Source organism: Lepidochelys kempii, chromosome 2, assembly GCF_965140265.1.
Source record: "Lepidochelys kempii isolate rLepKem1 chromosome 2, rLepKem1.hap2, whole genome shotgun sequence".
In the NCBI taxonomy this organism is placed as follows: Eukaryota; Metazoa; Chordata; order Testudines; family Cheloniidae; genus Lepidochelys; species Lepidochelys kempii.
Genome location: NC_133257.1, coordinates 224,794,411 through 224,815,345, shown reverse-complemented (window position 1 = coordinate 224,815,345; position 20,935 = coordinate 224,794,411). Strand labels below are relative to the sequence as shown.

Here is a 20,935-nt window from a genome sequence, read left to right as displayed (position 1 = left end):
GGGAAGGCTCCACTGCCACTTTCATACTCTTAAAAGCGTAGATTTCTTTCCTGAAAAAGGTTGAGTAGGCTCCACCAAAACCAAAAAAGCCTTTCTGGTATTTCTGCTCCCTGTGATGCTCAGTATATGGAAAGTATAGTACATTATCAAATAAGTTTTTACTTAAAAAGCGGCAAGTAGGAGGAGTAGAAAAGTAATCTCTCCTCAAACAAGGATCCAGAGGCTTGTTCCTGATTTAATTCCTTTTTGCTTCTGTCTGAAATAGGATTGGAATTTAAATGCCAGTTTTGCCTTGCCCAAATCAGTTGACTAACAGTGATTGTGCTGACCTCACAATTAGTAGCTCTCTAAAAGATGCGTTTCCTTAATTCTTCTAGAATATTCAGAAAATCAACTACAAATCAAGAAACGTAGAAAACCTCTGCAGATGTCACAAAAGACCTTTTCTCTTTGTGCACTACCCAAGGACTGTAAAATGAGCTTCTGAGAGTCAAACTGAAAGGCCTGTTTGAGATGCTTTTTAGGGCCCAGATATTCAGCCAGAATTCTTACTTTGCATGTACAATTGTCTGCCTGGCCTTTTGTGCACACAATGAATTCTGGATGTAATACTGGTAATTAGAACACATGATTTGTGAGCACAAATTGTTAATGATATATCTTGCTACAAATATTTAAGCCTTTAGGTGCAGTTGGTTGTTGGTGCAAAATTTCTCCCACGAAAATGGAGTTCCACTGCATAAAAACTGGCCCTTAATATATATGAGCTTTTAATCTTGGTAAGAGCATGTTGGTTGAATGTACTTGGAGAGTGTACTTGCCAATATCTATGTAACACTCTAAGGCTGGAAATCATCTTTGAGGGGAGCACTATAAAGAAATGTAGCCTTTTCTATCTAAAAATTAGTCTGGTTTAAAAGGAATTGAACTTTAGTGTATGCCTGCCTATAAAATAAATTGTAAAAAGGGAAAAAGTAGTTTCCCTTCGAGTCCATTTTATAAAGAGGGTAGGTACTGGAAATTGTGGAGATGAGAATTTTCTGAACATTGAAATGCTTTTTCATTTACTGCTGGGAAAGAATCGCCAAAAATAAATGCATTTTAGGCAATTTGTATTTGAAGATCTTTTCAATTACTGGAGGTCCATACTGTGTTCATCATGTGGTATATTTTTGCTTTGATTAATTGCTTTTTAAAAATAGACATGTATAATCATACTAACTTCTGCCTCTGTTTCAGTGTATTGGCATTTCACCTATGTATCATGTCTATTAAAATTTCTCATAGACCCCTATGGTTTGTAGTACTTTGTGCATATATATCATCTTTTCACTCCCCTGCATTTCAAGCTTCATTGCTTGTTATATTCTGTAAGAGGAGTAGTTATTGTATAACTATTAATATACATCTGCTGAATAATGGAAAATTATTTCTGAACACTTAAGAAACCACTACGTTTACTATGTAAACCATCTAGAGAACACTATTTCCAGCTACCAGAATAAAAGGGGTAAGCTCCCTTCTCCAGGCAAACACAGCAAAAAGTATTTCAATGATTAGAACATGTTAACTTTGATCAATCAAATTCAGAGACAAGGCTCAGTATCTGTAAAATGAGCAAAATCATGGAGCTTATAAAAACATCTAAGAAAGAGATTGGTATGGATGTGAAATGGATCAGTGAAAATATGCTCCAGAAGACTTACTATTGAATCAGTGGGTCACATTAGGTATTATATGGCATTGAAAATACTCCGTAGTGAAAGGTTGGCGTAGCTCTGTTTTAAAAAATAAATAAGTCAAGTATTTAAGTTTCTCAAGCAATATTAAAATTTCAAACATGACCAGGATCTGGATTCTCCAGTCTATTAAGGACACTTTGCACTGTATAAGTGGCACCAAAGGGCTTTAAAAAGCCAAAAATATAAAATAAAATAAATCTAGCTCTTGACTATAATACTGTAAAGGATACTCAGCCAGCTAGAATGCTTAACTGGTTTAATGTTCCACACCTAAACTACATGTAAAACTATTTTGGGCAAGCATTGTTGCATTTTAACATATAGACTGAAATGGTGAGGAAGAGTTGAACTAAGACATCTATATTTTTGTTTTAGTTTAAAAGTGAAGCCAATACCTATTTGTAAATTGCTTTATAATCTAATTATAGGACTTCTGAAGAAACTTCTAGCTGAGTAATGAGTGAGGTGCTTTTATTTTCAGATGTCTAGCAAGAGAACAGTTCAGCATAATTCTTTACTTGCTGGCTGGAACATTCTCACAAACTGTCAGTTAAAATGAGGGGTGGAAGTGGGATTGGCTCCATGATGGCATTGGACACATTTTCTCCAAACTATCAGTTGTAAAAGTTTCTTCTTTTTTCATGGAGGTTTTTGTTTTGAGCTGGTTCCCTGATGAAATAGCAATATATCAAAGGACAAAAAAATAATAGTGTGGGAAGACTTCCCCTGCATCAGCTTGATTCATTCCACAGGCTCTCTGTCCTGAATCTGCTCCAGTGTTGTGCTGTATCTTGCTCTTTGGACTGAGTTTCATACAGAGGACTTAGAGCACAATATATTTTGGACAAAACAGCTCTGATAAATTCATTTATTACACGTTTAATTGCATCACTTGCGATTAATAATCCCATTAAGTGCAGACTAGCACCCTGAATCCTTTGTATATCCGCTCTAGTTTTTAACATAAGTATTAACTAAATTCTTTTGTCTCTATCTGTGTTTTATTTGGTGTGAAGTACACACTGTTGTTCTCAAACTTAGAGTTCAGTAGTTACTCCATTAAGTAGGTAAGCAAATATTTCATCAAATTTAAATCCAGATTTGACTAGCTCCTTCTGTGGGTTCAGTGGTCAGAAAATCAGATTGGAGTACACGGAGAGTAAGATGGTGCAGGTAATGGCAACCCTAGAAAAGCACATTGGTAAACTAGATAGCAGAAAAACTGTGTCCAGTTTTGGGCCCCACGCTACAAGAAAGATGTGGAAAAATTGGAAAACATCCAGTGGAGGGCAACAAAAAATGATTAGGGGACTGGAACACATGACTTATGAGGAGAGGCTGAGGGAACTGGGATTGTTTAGTCTGCAGAAGAGAAGAATAAGGGGGGGATTTGATAGCTGCTTTCAACTACCTGAAAGGGGGTTCCAAAGAGGATGGATCTAGACTGTTCTCAGTGGTAGCAGATGACAGAACGAGGAGTAATGGTCTCAAGTTGCAGTGGGGGAGGTTTAGGTTGGATATTAGGAAAAACTTTTTCACTAGGAGGGTGGTGAAATACTGGAATGCGTTACCTAGGGAGGTGGTAGAATCTCCTTCCTTAAAAGTTTTTAAGGTCAGGCTTGACAAAGCCCTGGCTGGGATGATTTAGTTGGGGATTGGCCCTGCTTTGAGCAGGGGGTTGGACTGGATGACCTCCTGAAGTCCCTTCCAACCCTGATATTCTATGATTCTATGACCCCAAAGACCCCAAGGAAAGAAAGATCCAACATAAAAAGATTCAATTCTTGGGAAAAGTCGAGTATGTGTTTGTAACCTGAGGCTACTTAGCTTGATAAATACTGAAGAGGATTCTGACATACAATAGAACCTCAGAGTTACGAACACCTTGGGAATGGAGATTGTAACTCTGAACAAAACGTTATGGTTCTTTCAAAAGTTTACGACTGAACATTGATTTAATACAGCTTTGAAACTTTACTATGCAGCAGACAAATTCTGCTTTTAGCCATCTTAATTCAAATAAAACTAGCACAGAAACAGTTTCTTTATCTTGCCAAATCTTTCCCTTTACTTTTTTAGTAGTTTACATTTAACACAATACTGGACTGTATATGCTTTTTTTTTTGGTAGTCTCTGCTGCTAACTGATTGCATACTTCCAATTCCAAGTGAGCTGTGTGGTTGACGAGTCAGTTCGTAACACTGGTGTTCATAACGCTGAGGTTCTACTGTAATTACATTTTAGGGAAAGAAGTCTCCCAGAATATATATCCACAGATGTGAAGGAGGACAGTGTCTGAAACAAGTGAGTGAATGAGAAAAGTGGTGGTTATAGGTTAAGAAATTCTTTCAATAAAATGGGATCTAATGCTTTGGTATCAAGAGGATTCAGGAAACTAGCTTGCAGTTAATTCAATTATTAATTGCAAGTAATGAAATTAGACAATAAATGAATTCATGACAGCTATTTGGTCCATAATATCCAGGGCCAGATTTTCAAAAAAGCCTCTAAGTCTAAAATCTCAGATTTGCATGTCCTAACATTAAGCACTCAAATAAAAGTGGCCTCATTTTCAGAGATGTTGAACACCTTCAACTCCCATTGGATGTGAGTGGAATTTAATGCAATTCTGAAGCCGCATGCTTCTGAACCAGATGAAACTTGAAACTGATTATTGGTTATATATAGTTGAATGAAACTTGTACATTATAGCTTAACTGTTATGTATACACTAAACTGAAACTTGAATCTGGTTATGTAGTTAAATGGTTTGGGAATACCTTTGGCTGGATTAAATTAATTAATTTTATTATTATGTATTGCCATGTAAGAGCATATGCAGTCTTTGTAAACTGCAACTTTCAATTAGTGGTATGGAGTTACTTTTTTAAGCAGTAATTTGATACATATAAGGTACTTAAAGATCTTAGCGCAGATTCTCCACTCTGGCTGAGCTGCACTTGAATGTTCAGGGGAGGTGAATCTGCAGGAAGTCAGTTGCAGCTCCTTGATTCAGAGCCACCTAGCCCAGGCAGAAGTTAGGACTGAACAGGGCAGCCCTGCTTTTAGGCTGCTGGCATCCTCAGGGAGTTTGTTAGAGGAAGACCATACATAGTGGAGTTTCACTCCACTACATCTCCTTCCTGTCATGCACACACACTGTCCCCAGAATGCCCTGATGTACCTATCATGCTGGCTGGAGTGGCTTGTGGCCATGAGTGCCTACTTCAGGGCAGACTGTCAAAACCAAGGCAGACCCCTCAAACTGGTGGTATATGTTATAATTAGATTTCACAAACCCAGTACCAAATGTGAACTCCCAAAGAACTACAGTAGTCTTATAATGAAATCCGAGAAAATCCCTTTAGACAGACAGGCTGGACTGCAATAAATGGTAACACCAAAAATCACACGCATTCCAGGTTACTCCCAGTCCCGAGAGACCAGTCTCTCACCCAGGTCGGGTTGCATCCTAGATCTCACACCAAAGACAGATGTTGGTAGCCAATTCTATAGTAAAGTAATAAAGGTTTATTAGTTAAGAAAAGAAATGAGTTATTGAGAAGCTAAAGCAGGTAAAATATATATACAGATAAATCAGGGTCCATAATGTGGTAATCTGCCAGTTTCCCAAAAGTCTCTCGAGGCTACCCAGAATCATCATCTTTGTTATTCTGTCCTGTTAGAATCCAAACAGTCCAGAGATGAAGGATCTTTTCCTGAGTCCATATTTACAGCTTTTTTTGTCTCAAAAAACAAACCGACAGGGTCACTACCCACGTGGGCTCTTTCTTTGATTGGCAAAGAGAGAAGCACATTCCGAGTCTTTGATCTCTGATCATCCCGCACAATTGCCATGTGCCTCCAAACGTGCCGGAATTAGCGTTTTCTTCTTAAAGTTCTTCATTTGCATTACATAAGGCTTCTTTCTTGTTTGATGGGTTATTTTAGTTACAGTGTAAATGTTTGCTATTACATTATAACAGGATACAGATAAGTAGAAACAATGCATGTAACGTCCCATTAGTTTTCATGAAGTTTAAACGGAAAATACATTCTTGTACGTTTAACAGTCACTTGGATCTGAACTCCTACACAAGTGAATTGGCCTGGTTTCCAGCTGTGAGTTTGACAGTTCTCAGCTGACACCTTTGGCATCTGGTCTGCCAGTGTCACACATCTTTTTATGCCAAGAGTGGTAAGAACTGCTGGCCTAGAAGGAGGTGGAGCTGCCCACACCAGGCTTACGTCAGTGGAGAATTCCTCTGCCATCTCCAGCCACTCTACATCCACTTTGCACAAGTTATGCAGTATGGCCTGGTTTCAGTTGTTTCAATTATTAATAATACTTGAAAAAGCTAAAATAATTGACAGACTCGGAAAGAACCTCTTGCAGTAGCCAACTTTTATTTCTGCATCCTTATCTCTTCATGTCTCTTCTTTTTCTCCTCTTCCAAGTGGAGGACAAAGTAAGTGGGACTTGTTTAGATCATTTTAAAATGTTGCCGAGACACCTGATCTTATTTTTGTGTTCAGCTGAGTCAACGAGAATGTGTTTAAGATGTTTGAATTGCTTATATTGTTGTATTCCTTTCTGGCAACCAAAGCTCTGAGTTGATGTATTCCTTTCTTTAACTACTAAAATCAATAAATAAAATGTAGAAATTACCTCCAGGATGCTCAGTTCTATCAGCGTTCAATTTGGAAATCAATACTTGCTGTTTTGTTTGATCTGCAGCCAATTGCATTGATTGCCCACCCAGAAATGTAAGCTGCCCCATTTATTTTAGTAGAGTGTTTAGTTGGTCATAACGAGGATTTTGACATTAGAGTAAGCAAGTTTGTCTAAAGCACCCCCCTTAAGTTACTGAAATTTTATTATGAAACTTTCAGTGGTCCAAAAAGCAGTGTGAACACCCTGAGTCTTATTTGCTCTTTCCAGTAAATAAACACAAAATTGTGTAAATTAGCATATGAGGATTGATTTTTTTTTTCTGGACAATTTTTTTTTTATTTGGTTAAAGGGGCTAAAGAGAAGACATGTGCCTTAAAACCTGTCCAGGGAAATTTGAGCAGATTCTTGTTCCAGTCTTGTGGATTTCAGTGTTATGAGAAGAAAATGGGACACTTTTTTTTTTTTTCACCTGTGGCTAGATCCAGTTAGTGAAGAAATCATTTGGATGCCCCTACTCAATGATTTTCTGACAATATTGTTCCAAATCTTTTGCTAAGCCACTCAGCTTACAGCCACTCAGCTTTGCCTTGATTGTAGATGGCTCTGATTTAGAGATTTCATTTCTATATGTCAGAGGATGAGACAGTTTGCTGTGTACGATGTGCTGGGACTTTGGATGTTTGCAATTTTACCAGGAAGCTTTCCAAGTAATGACAGACTTTTATGCCTTCTTTTCTCAGGCTCAATTCTAGTTTGATAAATACCTTGTGAATACACAAGGTGAAGAAGAAAGACCAAAGTGCATTACTTGCAACTGTTAGCTTTGGTCCCGGACTGAAGTGGAGGAAGCTTTGGTGGCAGGGACGTTGGGGATATGGAGGGAGATCAACAGATCTGAGAAAGTCCTGTGGGACTACTTTCTTGATCAGAAGAACAAATGTTTCCATCTGGAAACGAGCTTTTCTTAGTGACAGATGTAGAACAGAGATCTACAACACCGAGCTGCTCATTTAGTAGCTGTGAAGGATCTGGAGGAGAAATAACTTTCTCTCTTTGAATGCACAGGATGACATTCTACAGGAAAAGTTTCCCTATGGATAAAAGGAAGTGGAGAGGATCCTAAAATTCAATTAAAGGTGCTTTTAAAAAATTTTCTCTAGTGTCCATCCTTCAGTGATAAGACCAACCCACCTGGAGGTGAAAATATTATTAGGCTTTTCACTGCAGGAACAAAGTCCTGGGCTGGCAAATGTGTTCACTGTCTGGCTGAGAAGCCTCCACAAGAGGGTCTTGGTCAACTAGTTAGTATTTACTAGGGAAGTATGTGCTGCTTCCAGTTGAATTAAAAAGATGATTGTTCAGGTGATTCTGCCTAGCCTGAAAATTCCTGTTGTATCAAATAAGAACATAACTCCTCCGTGACTTCCTGAAGGATGTATATTGCAGCATTATCTTCTTGAGTTCTGAGAAACCTTTCAGACATTTTCCTAGGGAATCTCCAAGCAAATTAATACCATCAAAGGGAACTTCAGTGAGATTGCCAACATGTTGCATAAGAAAGATGTGACCAAAAATGTTTTTAACATCACAAGCAGGTATTGCACAGAAAGTATAAGAAGACAATCTTGAACAATTTCATTCCCCCCCACCCCTTGATTCCTTTTCCAGTTGTCTTGGTGACTACTACTTCTGGGGCTTTTATGAGTGGTGGGTTGGGAAGAGGTCTGTGCAGACCTGATGTTCAAACCATGGTGCCTCTCAGAGTGATGGGGATCAGGAACTTCTTGGAGTGTGAGAAGTACTGGCTAAGGTGTTATACAGAGAAATTTATCTAGAACAAATCTTGTGAGTTTCCTGGTTGAATTTGGCATAATTTTTGAGAGATGCTGGTAATGCATCTTTTTTCATGAGGGAATAGCCATGCTGAGTTCAGTATCTTTTCCAGTGATTTGGAAACAGGAAATATTTTTTTCCCCTTTTTTTAATTTTTGGGATTTGGTTGAGACAGGTGTTTTGTAATGTGTAAAGTGATTCAGATCACCTGTGTTGTCACCATGTAAATGGTGACCTGAGTATTGTATCCTGAAGTTTTAGAGGAGGAAGGAGAAAATGTCTCCCCTCTTCAGACATCTTGTCCTATTTCCACACTTCCTATTTCCCATGAAAAACTAGTTTAGGACAGGGCACTGATATATATTGGTTTAAACTCGATTTAAACCAGGAATCTGGGAAAAATAATTGTATCTGTGTCCAGCAGGTTCAGCAAGTATAGAATGTATCCAAAGTTTGAAAAGGTTCATCCACTAAAAACTGAGGAATAGGTTTGGTCTATTCACTGCATCAAAGTTGGTCTTCTGCTACAGAATGCTACGTGGCCAAATGGACCTGGATTGGCAATCTGAAACTCTCTGCATGCTTCTGATTGCTTCAGGCCTACAACTCTGCATTCTTGTCATGTTCACATAATTGAATGTGTTTTTACTTTCATTTCTTTAATATTGAAAACTGAAATATGAGCCAGGATGTGTAACTTCCTTAAGAAAATGCCAAACCAAAATACATAGACATTCTGATGTTCAGTACTATAATTACATAAATTAGTATTACACCCACTACAGTTTTTTGCTTTTTATTCATGCAACTCTAAATCTCCGATTCTACTGCTTTATGCAACCCCTATTTGAGTGTATAACTACAACTAAGTGTATTGTGCTGTGTAGTCCCAGTTTAAGGCCTTTTTTATTTTAAAAACTTTTTTTGGGGGGCAGTAAAAACCACTGCTGGTAAAAACCATGCCATTCAGTGCTTAACCACAAGATGACCATTCCTTCCTAGACCATCCTTCGTCTCTAACTTCTTGTTGTTACATACTTCCTGAGCAGAACTGAGAGAGAAAAGAAAAGTTTCAAGAAGAACTCTTGGTAGCTGGCATGATTAGTGACAACTGGCAGGGGAAACGATTCAGTCCTTGGCCAAAACAACTCTGACATATAAATCTGTTATCTTCATTGGGTAACTTTGAAACATTGGAGGATTTTTTCCTTGTTCTAAATCAAGAAATTTTCAATATGTTCTTATTTGATGTTGCACATGCAAAAACGGAAATCTTCAAATACCAAAATATTTGTATCATTTTCTTGAATTACAGAGATTTTAACTTTTTTGTTTTAGTGTGGAAGTGTGTCCAGTTAAAAGTTTCCATGTGACGATCCTCCCAGCTTTCTCTTCAGCAGGTGACTTCTGTCCCTTCTGCTATATTAGCTGACTAACTTCTTAGAAATTCGGTCTGTCAATACCTAGTTCATATCCATCCACCTTTGAACTGCAAGGCTCAGATCTTTTTTTATTATTAAATAATTGGCTATTTTTGGTGAAGAGAACACAAATAGAATCTGTGAATTTGAAAAGACATTTATATTGCCCTAGTTTAAAATCTTACTGTGTTTATAATTTTGTGAGATCAAAAAGAACTAATTTCAGTAGGCATCTGTAAAATAGAGACTTGTACATTGTTTCATAGGTTTAAGAGGCAAACAACATATTGGGCATTAGTTTTAGCAGATGCTACATTTAAGTATGCAGATCCATGGGTAGTGGTGATTCATCAGCGTAATTGTTGGATCCCGATGTTCTTTGTAATTAGATTTTATTTGGATCAAAATGCCACTTTCACTGTACTTACTAAAGAAAATTTCTGATGATCATCTCCATCAGCTGATGGTTGGAAATAAGTTGCCATAGAAAAAGAACTCAAACATAGTGGTCAGAATATACTGCTGTTGACAACAAAAACTTGATTAATGCTTGTTTGACATTAGTGACAGTAAAGCATAACATATCACTGACAAAGTGATTCTGTGTAGTGTCACGGATCCACAGGTCCAGTGCTCTTGAATAACTCTGGAACAGTCCCTGGGAGGACCCCTTCAGTGTGTCAGCCCCCTTAAGGTTACACACTTTCACTAGGAAAAAGAAAAGGAGTACTTGTGGCACCTTAGAGACTAGTCTCTAAGGTGCCACAAGTACTCCTTTTCTTTTTGCTAATACAGACTAACACGGCTGTTCCTCTGAAACTTTCACTAGGGTAAGCTGTTTTGCTTCACTGCCTCCTGGGACTGAACCTCTGAGTTGTCAGCATGCCTGATTCACACTGTGAGCTCCCTTCAGTGAGTCTACCTGAGTTGGTCACTTGAGAGCAGGGTGGATTTGCTTTAAATCAAATAGATTTAAATTATTATTTAATTTAATTTATTATTTAATTATGATTTAATTTATTTATTTAATTTAATTTATGATGTAATTATGATTTAAATTATGGTTTAGTCAGGAAGGCTCGATTTAATCATGGATTTCTACCTAAAAGTGCATTCTTGTTGGTTGTTATAACCATAATACATATTCTTCACAACTCAGAGATAGATGTAGGTTTTATTTTTAGAAGGTACACACTATACATTTTTAAACTGATTTATTTTGAAAACTTTTCAGATTAGTTATACAGATATATCAGAAAATGAATGGTTGTTTGGTTATTTTATTTACCAAAGATAATTGAAGCAGATATTTATGAAGTCATTGGGAGGTGGAATATCTCCAATTCAACAGGTTAATCATTATTGTTTGGAGGATTTTCTTGCCATGCTGTATTAAGAGGAGAACATCACCAGACAGACATTTAAATTGTTTTATTTAACTAAAACAACAATGTTATGTATTCTGGAATTTTTTTTCTTCAACAGCAAACATATAATATTTTAACAAAAAAAGCATACGAATTTTTAAGTTTAGTTAAACATTCACGTTTTTTAAAATCAGGTTTGTTTTTGTTAAAATTGTTTTTAACTAATATAGTTAAATGAAATATAAAAAAACCCCCACAAAAGTCGACTGTCAGCCAAGTCAACATGAGAAACTTTAAAATATTGACTTTTGGAGCTAACTCCATCATCTTCACCTTCATTTTCTTGTTTGTTCAGAATCTGGAAAAGAAAAGCAAGCTTTCCTGCTTTTTCAGGTCCCAAACAATTTCTCAGTTTGGAATGAATTAGTCCAAAGGAAGAAAATATTCTTTCTTCACTGGCAGAAGAAGCTCCTGCTGTTAAAAGTGAGATTATCACTTCAACAGTCTCTGAATCCAAGTGCTTAAGTGACTTCCACCAGTTCACTGGTGTGACTTTCTTTAAAACCTCATCAGCAAACATATATTTCTTCAATGGTTCACCCTTAGCTCTAAGTTTATTATAGTTGGCATTATGGAGGGATGATTGCTGGATGTCCATGTCATAGCCAACTCCTCTTCTTCGGCAGTTAAGCTTTGACCCTGGTACCGAGTATTGAGAATATTCACAAGAAAATGAGCTGGAGATAGTGCTTGTCCCATTCATTTTTTTAATGCTTGTAATTTAACTCTGTCGTTGCATATTTCTCTTTTTAAGGTCTTACTCAGTTCCTTCCAAATTTCAACAGCATCCGCCATAAAACAGCTATTTCCCTGCATTTTGTTCAAGCCTACAGAAATAGGCTTCAGGGTGTTCAACATTTCTCTTAAGCCCAATGTTGAGAACTTTGGCTGTGAGAACGCCATCTGTTTTTTCACGATTTTGTTCATAAACTGTCATCAGATTAGGCCAGTTCTTGATACAGTGCTCAAAACAGTCCACTACTGAGTTCCATCGCACATCTTGTGAGAGAGTGAGCTTGGTTCCTCCCCTTTTCTTCAGCGTAGCTGCTGCTGGTGGTTACGGAAGCATTTCGCGATTTCAACATGAGCCTTGATTTCTGGAACACGGAAGTCTTTGGTTAGGAGGTGCATCAACTGAGCACTGCAACCGTATGTTACTAGCTTGGGACTCTCTTCTAAATAATTTCTTCTAATCTTGGATACATTTGAAGCATTGTCTGTGAACAAGCTGCGTACTAGACATTTGAATTTTTTTTTCACAGTTTGTTATAGCTTTTACTGCTGCTTGTAAAGTATTCTGCTCTGTGTGCATTTCCTGATGTATCAATTGTTTCTGTAAGGAAGACATTCCCTTCTTCTGTTCTCACAAAAGCCCATACAACAGGATCATTGTGGACATTGCTCCACTCATCAAGACTCAGGTTAACGATTTTACCCTCTAGACCTTTTGCACACTGCTCAATTTCTTTCATACGCTTTATCCAGAAATTTGCCTGTGACATCTGCTCTGTTGGGTGGACTGTATCCTGGTCTTAATACCTGAACCATGTTGTTGAAGTGTGGGTTCTTAATCATACAGAAAGGAGAGTTTGTTGCATAAACAAACCTGGCAATTTTTTCATCAATTACCTCTTTTTGTAATCTGCTGGTTCTTATCACAAACTTATCTATGGTTGTTTCTGGATGATGGAGTTTTTTTTTTCTTTTTGTTACAGGTGCTATACTGTGGCTATGTAACATACATGATGTGACTGAAACACTATCATTGGCAGATAACTCTGAAACTATAGAAAATGATGGTGCTCTTGAAGGTGGATAGTCTTCAGAATCTTGTATGTTGAGGATAAATTCTCCTAAACAAAACAAGTGAATGCAGTTATTTAATTATTATTACCATACTGCTCATTTAGTATTACTCATTTCATTCACTGATACTCAGTACTACTTTAAAGGTGAAATTGTAAAAGGAAGATCTGCCTATTTCAGGTTTTTTGGGTTTTTTATCACAACTTTATCTAAAATGACCATACCATAGAGTAACAAGTATATTTTTTGCTCAAATGTGAGAATTCAAGAACAGTCCAGAAGGAAAACAGGCAGTCCTTAAGAAAAAAGTATGAAATAAAAAAGTTTAACAACCTGAAGATCCTGCATGTTGAGACATGTTCCTTTCATCATCTTCAGCACAGCTTCCTCCTGAGAAGGAACACTTCTCATGATCTTGTTTCATTTGGGCAACCAGGCCTTGCATTTCTTTGTTGCACTGTTTGCATTTTGCACGCATGCCTGTCTTACCCACAGGGAGAGGAACTTCGTTAAAATATTCCCAAACTGGGTCTCTTTTACGGCCTGCTGCCATTATAGGTTTTCCCTTCTCGTGAGAGAACAGTATTGTAGATCTCAAATCAATGAAGGCTACACTCAGAAAGACCTCAGGACTTCTGGAATATGCTGCTCAAACAGCTTCACTTTTGTTAATTGTTCCCAGTCAACTTCAAAGAGCAAGTACTATAATTTCTTAAGTCATGTCTACACTACAAAATTGTCGACCTAAATTATGTCAGCATACAGCTCCCCCAGTAATTAAATCCCTTTTGCTTGTCCACGCAATGCCCCTTGTGTCAGCGGTGCATGTCCTCACCAGGAGTGCTTGTACTGTCAGTGGGGGGCATTGTGGGACGGCTTCTGAGAGCAACACCGTGTCTACACTGGGGTGGGCAAACTACAGTCTGCAGGCCAGATCTGGATCTGGCTCATGGGATTTCCCCCCCCGCCCCCCGTGAGTGGGGAATGGGGAACCATGGCCAGTGGGAGCTTCGCAGGAGGTACCCGAAGTCAAGGGCAGCACACTCAGCCCTCTGCTCTCCGCCCGCCCTTCCCTCAGGGGCCTCAGGGAAATGGTGCCGTCCGCTTCCCAGAGTGGCGTGGGACCGGGGCCAGGGCAGGCAGGTAGGGAGCCTGCCCTGGCCTGGCCCTGGTGTGCGCCACTGCCACCCTGGAACCGCTCCAGGTAAGCAGGGCCAGGCTGGAGCTCGCATCCCTCCTGCACCCCATTCCCCAACTCCCTGCCCTGAGCTCCCCCCTGCACCCCACACCCCTCCTGCACCCCAACCCCACATTTCCAAGTGGGCACTTCCCCTATTATTTTTGTTAGACGCTTTGGTGGTGGCAGCATAAGGTCCAGGGACAAAAGGTAAAATAGTTTGTACGTTGGGGAAGTTTTAACCTAAACTGGTAAGAATAAGCTTGGGGGGGTCTTTCATGCAGGTCCCCACATCTGTACCCTAGAGTTCAGAGTGGGGAAGGAACCTTGACTCGTCTTCAGTGAAATTCCAAAATACAGTTAAAAATTAAGTATTTGGGGTTCTTTTGGTTTTCACAAGCTGTGAGGAGGGAGTCCGAAGGCCCTCACATTAAAGCAAGCAGCAGCTGGAATATGGGTGGACAGAGAGTTTGGCTGATTTTGCATGTGGCTGGGGTTGGAGGAGTTGAGAGTATCTCTGCAAATGACCTTTTCAAATGCATGCAAAGTCCCATGTCCATCTCCTAGCTCCTCCCAGATGATCCATCCTGCTTAGCTCCATGCAAAGTCCTTGATTTTGCTTTCCACTCCATTCCCTGCTATTATCTTTCTTTTCCCTTGAATTCACTACCCTGCTGCAGATTCCTCCCAGCCACCTACAAAGACCCCATTTTCTTCCTCCCACAAATTGCCAATTGCTTACCCTCCTTTAAGGATAATTTTTTAAATAGAGACCAAGGGCCCAATCAAGTTAGAACCCAATTGTACTGGTGTAATGTGCCCTAATTCTCTTCTTTCAAAACTGGATTGTAATTTTATAATCCTGCCTGTGTAAGGGGCAAAGTAAAGCGGGGCAGGAACCAGATTGTGACTCCAGGAATCACAATCTGTTGCTTTCCCATAGCCTCAAAGGAGAAAAAGCTGCACCTTTTCACTGGTACAGATTACTTCCCCATCTGGACTATCTCTGGGGCATGAGATTTTGCATTGGGGGCAGGACAGAACCTCGGCTCTTCCCACTCCCCACTCGATCCACTTCCCACTCATTTGCTTGGTAAGGAGAGTACCAGACTGGTAGCCCCTACTTAAGCCCCTCATTCCTCAGAACGGGGAGGGGCTTATTACTGAGACCTCTGAGTGTAAAACTTTACATATTGTGGAAAATTTTCTCAATTTTTGCACTGCTAGTAGGAAAAAAAATAACTATCTTAATTTTAAAATACTTCTGAAATACTTTGAAGAAAGAAAATCTTTGGTACCTTTGTCTTGAATGAGTTTACAGCCTGGTGGAGGAAAAAATAAGAAGAGGTTTTGTTAAACACTGACTGCACTTTAAAGGTGGAAAAGTTTGTTTGCAACTGTCAGCATGCCTTTGCAAATCATGAGCTATATCAGTATTAAAACAATAAGTACATAAATAGAAGTGATCCATGTCAGAATATTTACAAATTCTGCTTAAAACATGAATTTTAATGTGTATTCTGAATCGTCTTCTGTTTCTTGGTGTATCAGTTGAATTTATTGCACAGAAGATTTTTTTTCTTGCATTGTGAGTAAAATACACTATTCAGGGGTGTTTTAGTGGTGCTGTATTTTACTGCTACTCTGGGATTAGAGATTATGGCTGATTTTGACAGTAACTCACTTCCAAGAGTAAAGGACAAGGGTTGGGAGTAATTGTGCCTGGAGGGAAGAAACACACCTCAAGTCTCTCTCTTGAATGACCTACTACAAGTGAGCATTCAGACCAGGATGCATGAACTCTGGAGTGAATTACATCCAGCCTTTTTCCATGGAAAGGAAGGTCAAAGCAATTTGGGGCCTTTGGAAGAGAATAAAGGGGGTAATTAAAGCAACCCAGGAACACCACACAAATGAGAGAGATTAGTAATATTTTTAGTTTTACTTCCATATTTGAGCAGCACAGCTCAAGAGACTAAGATCATAGCCAGCTCTTCACACTTGTGAAATATTTTTAATTTATCATTGGATAGGATAAATGAAAATCTTGGCTAGAAGAGAGTAGCAGCCATAATGAAAATTCTTTGCTTTGACTTACTTTATCAAAATAATAAATTACATTATATACTGATTATTTTTCTTCATTTTTCCATGTAGGACTTTTCTTTTTGTTAGAGATGGAAACCCAAATAAACGAAATGTGCACAATGAGACATCTATGCACTTGCTGTGTATGGGACCTCAAATTATGATAGCTGAGGGAGCTCTCCATCCTCGCTTGGCACGACCCTCTGAAGATGATATCAGAAGAGCAGATTGTCTGCAAATGATCCTAAAATGGAAAGGAGCAAAGCTTGACCAAGGAGAATATGAACGAGCAGCTATTGATGCTGTTGATAACAAAAAAAATACACCTTTGCACTACGCTGCTGCCTCAGGGATGAAAACCTGTGTAGAGGTAAAAATCAGATATAAATATACAGATTTGTGGTTATATTGTGGTATTTATATATGTATTCAACAAAGCTATTACACAAAGAGAAAAATTTTAATACAAACTTAAGAATTACAAAGATGGGGGAAAGTCCATTTAGAATGCTACATTTGTAAATCTGAAAGAAACAGAACAATAAACTATCAGGTAGCCACATGAACTGAGGAGAGATCAAAGGAAAATCAAACTACATATACTTATAACATTAACTTTATAAGATTAAACCATATAGTATGAGGAAGAACCATACTAGTTATTAATAATAATAGTTAATTAAAGGAATTTAATGTTCGAGAAATACGGAACAGAAAAATGGAATAAATAGCTACCTGAGCCAAATTTTATAAGCTTGTTTACCCTACTCGATATGTGAAAACAGCTGTGACTGGAGGAGTTTTAACTACTCACCTCCTGCCTCAAGAATACCTTATACGTGTGTAGGCCATAGTCTCCACCTGCTGATTGAAGAATGAACTCTACTCTCTGTGCTAGCATAACTGCAGTTTACCAACAACAACAAATTCTAATGTATGTGAAAATTCTGTATAGTATCTGCCACTAATTCTGGGCACTCTTAAAACAGGTCTACACTACAGCTGTAGCACATCTGGCAAAGGTGCTCTAAGCCAACAGGAGATAGCTCTCCCATTGTCTTAACTCCACCTCCATGAGACACGGTAGCCGTGTTGGTGGGAGGAGCTCTCCCACCGACATAGCACTGTCTACACGGGGTTAAGGTCAATATAACTACATCGCTCAGAGGTGTGGATTTTTCACACCTCTGAGTGACATAGTTATACCAAAGTATGTATGTAGTGTAGACCAAGCTTAACTGGGAATTCCTCTTAAATGGGAGATCTGCAAAGGAATCAGTTTAAACCTGATACTAAATGGCAATGGCTGCTGTGTAATTGGACTGGTAATTCCACTTAATTTAGTGCCTTCAGGTGATTTAATAGTGCTTAGGTCTCTGATTGTATTCCAGTTTCATGCTGATACTGCCTGTTAGCCCCGTTTCAGCTTTCAGTCTTTTCTAGTTTGGTACCTGCAGTAAATTTTTGATATGATGGAAAGAAAGAGTCACTGCGCTCTTCAGTTATTCTCTCCTTTCAACTCCCTTGGTCTGACAGCCTGATGGGCTCTGACCACAGTGGCTTTTAGTCACTCATAAGTCTACCAGCCTGCCTTCCCCAGCATGGCTCTTGTTTTCACAACCATCTGATTTTTGAGCATTATTGTACAGTGCAACAAAATGTACATGTAATACATAGGAGGAGGAGGTAACTGTGCCTAGCACTCTAAAGATCTTTGATCTTTCCCTGTGCCCACACTGGCTAATGCGAAGTTCCTTGTTTCTTTCCTTTGGGTATGGGGCTCACATTCCTTTCACATTTGGCTGAGTGACTAGGTTGGTTTCTCAGTCCTGTTCTGTTTCCTTTCCTTGGGAGCACCTAACAATACACAGAAAAGTTTGTCTATACCAGTTCTTTGAGTGCTGGTACCTATGTGTACTCTATATTTGGGAATGCATGCACACCATGCACCCAAGTCCCAGAGATTCTAAACAAGCTGTGTCCGTTGGCCAGTGCATATGCAGTCAATCTCCTCATACTTCAGACCAAGGGCATAAGAGGCTGATGTCTCTCCAGTTCCTTCTTACCACTGCATGGCTTGAGTCAGAATCCTCTGTGTCCGCAGATTTCTCCAGCTTCTTTTTTATAGCCTGTAAATAGAGATCACAATTAGTTTTTAGGCTAGCATAGTTATATTTTTTATAGTATAGTTTATGTATCTTGTTTTTCCCTTTGCTGGGAAGTCCTGCTCATGGTCTGGATCTATGCCTAGAGTCCAAGAATTGGGTCTCTTGCCCTTGTTCTTTCTGTTTGAGCGACGACCACCAACCTCTACTGTTTGGGTAAGATACATATTTCCACAAAGTGCAGCATCTTTCGCTCGTTTCCCTGTGAACATGTGAAGCTCATCAGCTTTGGTTGAGGAGACACCCAGAAGGCTATGAGACCTCATTCTGATCTGAGCCAGGAATATCCACTGTATGTTGGCCCCAACTGATGAGCAGTGGCCCTCCAAGCATGAGCTTGAGAGCAGAACCTAGATCTGCGAAGCCCAAGGACCCGTCTTCCAGGACTTCACTTGAGAGTAAGGGGCACTGAGTCCAGAACCCCTTGTTACTTTCGCTCTTAGCTTGCTAAGATAGTTATTTCTCCATGTATATACATGTACATAATCTTTAGTAGTTCTAGTATAGTAGAAGTGTTAGTCTTTCCTCAGCCTGGGGATTCCACCCCAACCGGGGACTATGCCCAGATTCTGGGCTTTAAAAACCATGTCTCCTGCTGTGCTCATTCTCCGTGACCAATGAGCACCAGTAGTACCTCTGCTGTCTGGGCGAGGTGCGTGTCGGCCTTGCTGGAGCCCTAGACATACCTAACAGTGTGAATCAAAGGCTGTGAACCGGAGGACGCCTGCACATTCCTGACCAGAGAGAATGGTACAAGAACGTCCAGGTTCTCAAGTAAAAATATAAACACGTTCTTAAGAGATGGTACAGGAACACACCAACCTCTTGTAAGATAAGGATGGGATAACAGGCTAATGGATAAAGACATTTTGTTTGAACTAGCAGGTACAAGGTGTAGGGTTGGTAACTAACCACGTCAGGAGCATAATACGTAACTTATTTGTATCAGTGTATAAAAGGAGAAGTCATAGGAGGGGCACCTATGTCCAGCCTAGGGGGCAGCATCCTAGTATGCTGACTGACCTGGTACCATTGTCGCAGGCATATATTTGTTAGTGTACCTGTAACCACGGAGCCAGGACACTAGTATCGTGCTTCGTCAACGATAAACGTGGCTGAGTGCCTTCACCACCGAACCAAGCCTGCGGTCTTTCTTTGAGTAACATTGAGGTCTGCTGAATTAGCAGACTGTGCTCTCTGCTCACCCTGATAATGCCAGAGATCCAAGAAGGGAAGCACTGAGCAGCTTAGCAGCCTTAACAACGTTGCAGGAGCAACGACATTCCATAGCACTTAGCTCACTGTGCTGAGATGTGCGCTGCTGTTATCTGAAAGTCCTTCCTGCCCAGGACCAGGGAAGCCTGTGATATCTGTCTCCGTAAGCATCTCATGGAAGAGGCTATGTGACCCCGAGCACACTTGGATCCCGGCCCAGGAGGACTCCCTGTGGAGCAGCCACCTCTTACCGCGAGCACCTCTCTGAGCACCACTTATGGTGCAGAACCATTGATACCAAAGGCCAAGGACAAGTCCTTGTGTGAGAGTAAAAAACACTCACAGTGACAAGAGCAGGTCCCCGCAGAGGACTGCTCGTAAGTGCAGCATTCCCTCCCCAAGCCTTGCCATGCCAGGTTGGGTGAGACATTGTGCATGGATCCTGCCAGGTTGGCACTGAAGACCCCTTGGCTGGAAGGAAAAGCAAACACAAACGGGATCCAAAGGCAAACCCAGTACCGAAACATCCAGAATGCTCACTGATGCACATGACACCACCTGCTCTGACAGCGTCCTGCAGTCCAGCTGACCCCACACACTCCACGAGGTACCTCACCCATCTCGATGGGTGCTCCATGGACCCCTGCCCAAGTGGCAGAGAAGTTGATCCTCCCCTACGCACAGTATCTGCTCCTCTTGGGCCCTCCACTCAGCTGGGACATCCCCATGCCGAAGGATGAACCCCTGCTCTTCCTACCATAGAAACTGCTCCTTTCATGCTGCACTGCAACCTTCTGTACAAATGGTCCTGCCATTGATAGCACCATTCTCCGACTCAGAGGACTTCTCGGATGTGGAACTGCCATCTTCCCTGATGCCAGGCCAGAACCTGGATGTGCGAACCACACCTCCCTATCCTCCAGCCTGTGATCCTTCCCATGGGGCCTGCCACAACCGATAGACCCCCTCCTTCTGGCCTTTGGGGACCAGAGACGTCGAGAACCATTCCCAGGTTTCATGCCAGGCATCCCCTGTACACCTGCTTACCTCGTTGGTGTACGAGGAAGGGGAGGACATGGAGCTGGTACTACCGATTCCACCTGTCCCTACCAGAGCATCCTCGTTGCTGGATGAAGCGATCATCCCTTTCCCGCTCTCTGTCAGATGATCACTGGCAATACCAGGACTTGCTACAGAGGGTGGCAGCGGACCTGCAGATTCCTTTGGAGGAAGTCCAGGACTGACATCATCAGCTGCTGGACATCCTCCAACCCCCAGGCCTCTCCAGGGTGGTGCTCCCCATCAATGAGTTCACCATGGAACAGGCCCATGCAGTGTGGCACACACCCACCTCATGTGCACCCACACCCAAGCGAGCAGAGAGAT

The 20,935-nt window shown here is 40.4% G+C and overlaps 1 protein-coding gene across 10 annotated transcripts in view; it reads left to right on the top strand.

Moving 5' to 3' along the window:
- ANKIB1 (ankyrin repeat and IBR domain containing 1) overlaps nt 1-20,935 on the top strand; it is a 154,663-nt gene that overhangs the window by 41,809 nt on the left and 91,919 nt on the right. For 9 of the 10 annotated variants that reach the window (XM_073333976.1, XM_073333978.1, XM_073333979.1 and 6 more), the window contains one exon: nt 16,239-16,539. In XM_073333976.1, the coding sequence (XP_073190077.1) occupies nt 16,239-16,539 (301 nt within the window). Of the gene's footprint in view, nt 1-3,986; nt 4,047-16,238; nt 16,540-20,935 lie in introns of all 10 variants that reach the window. The other variant, XM_073333980.1, reaches the window with a different exon arrangement.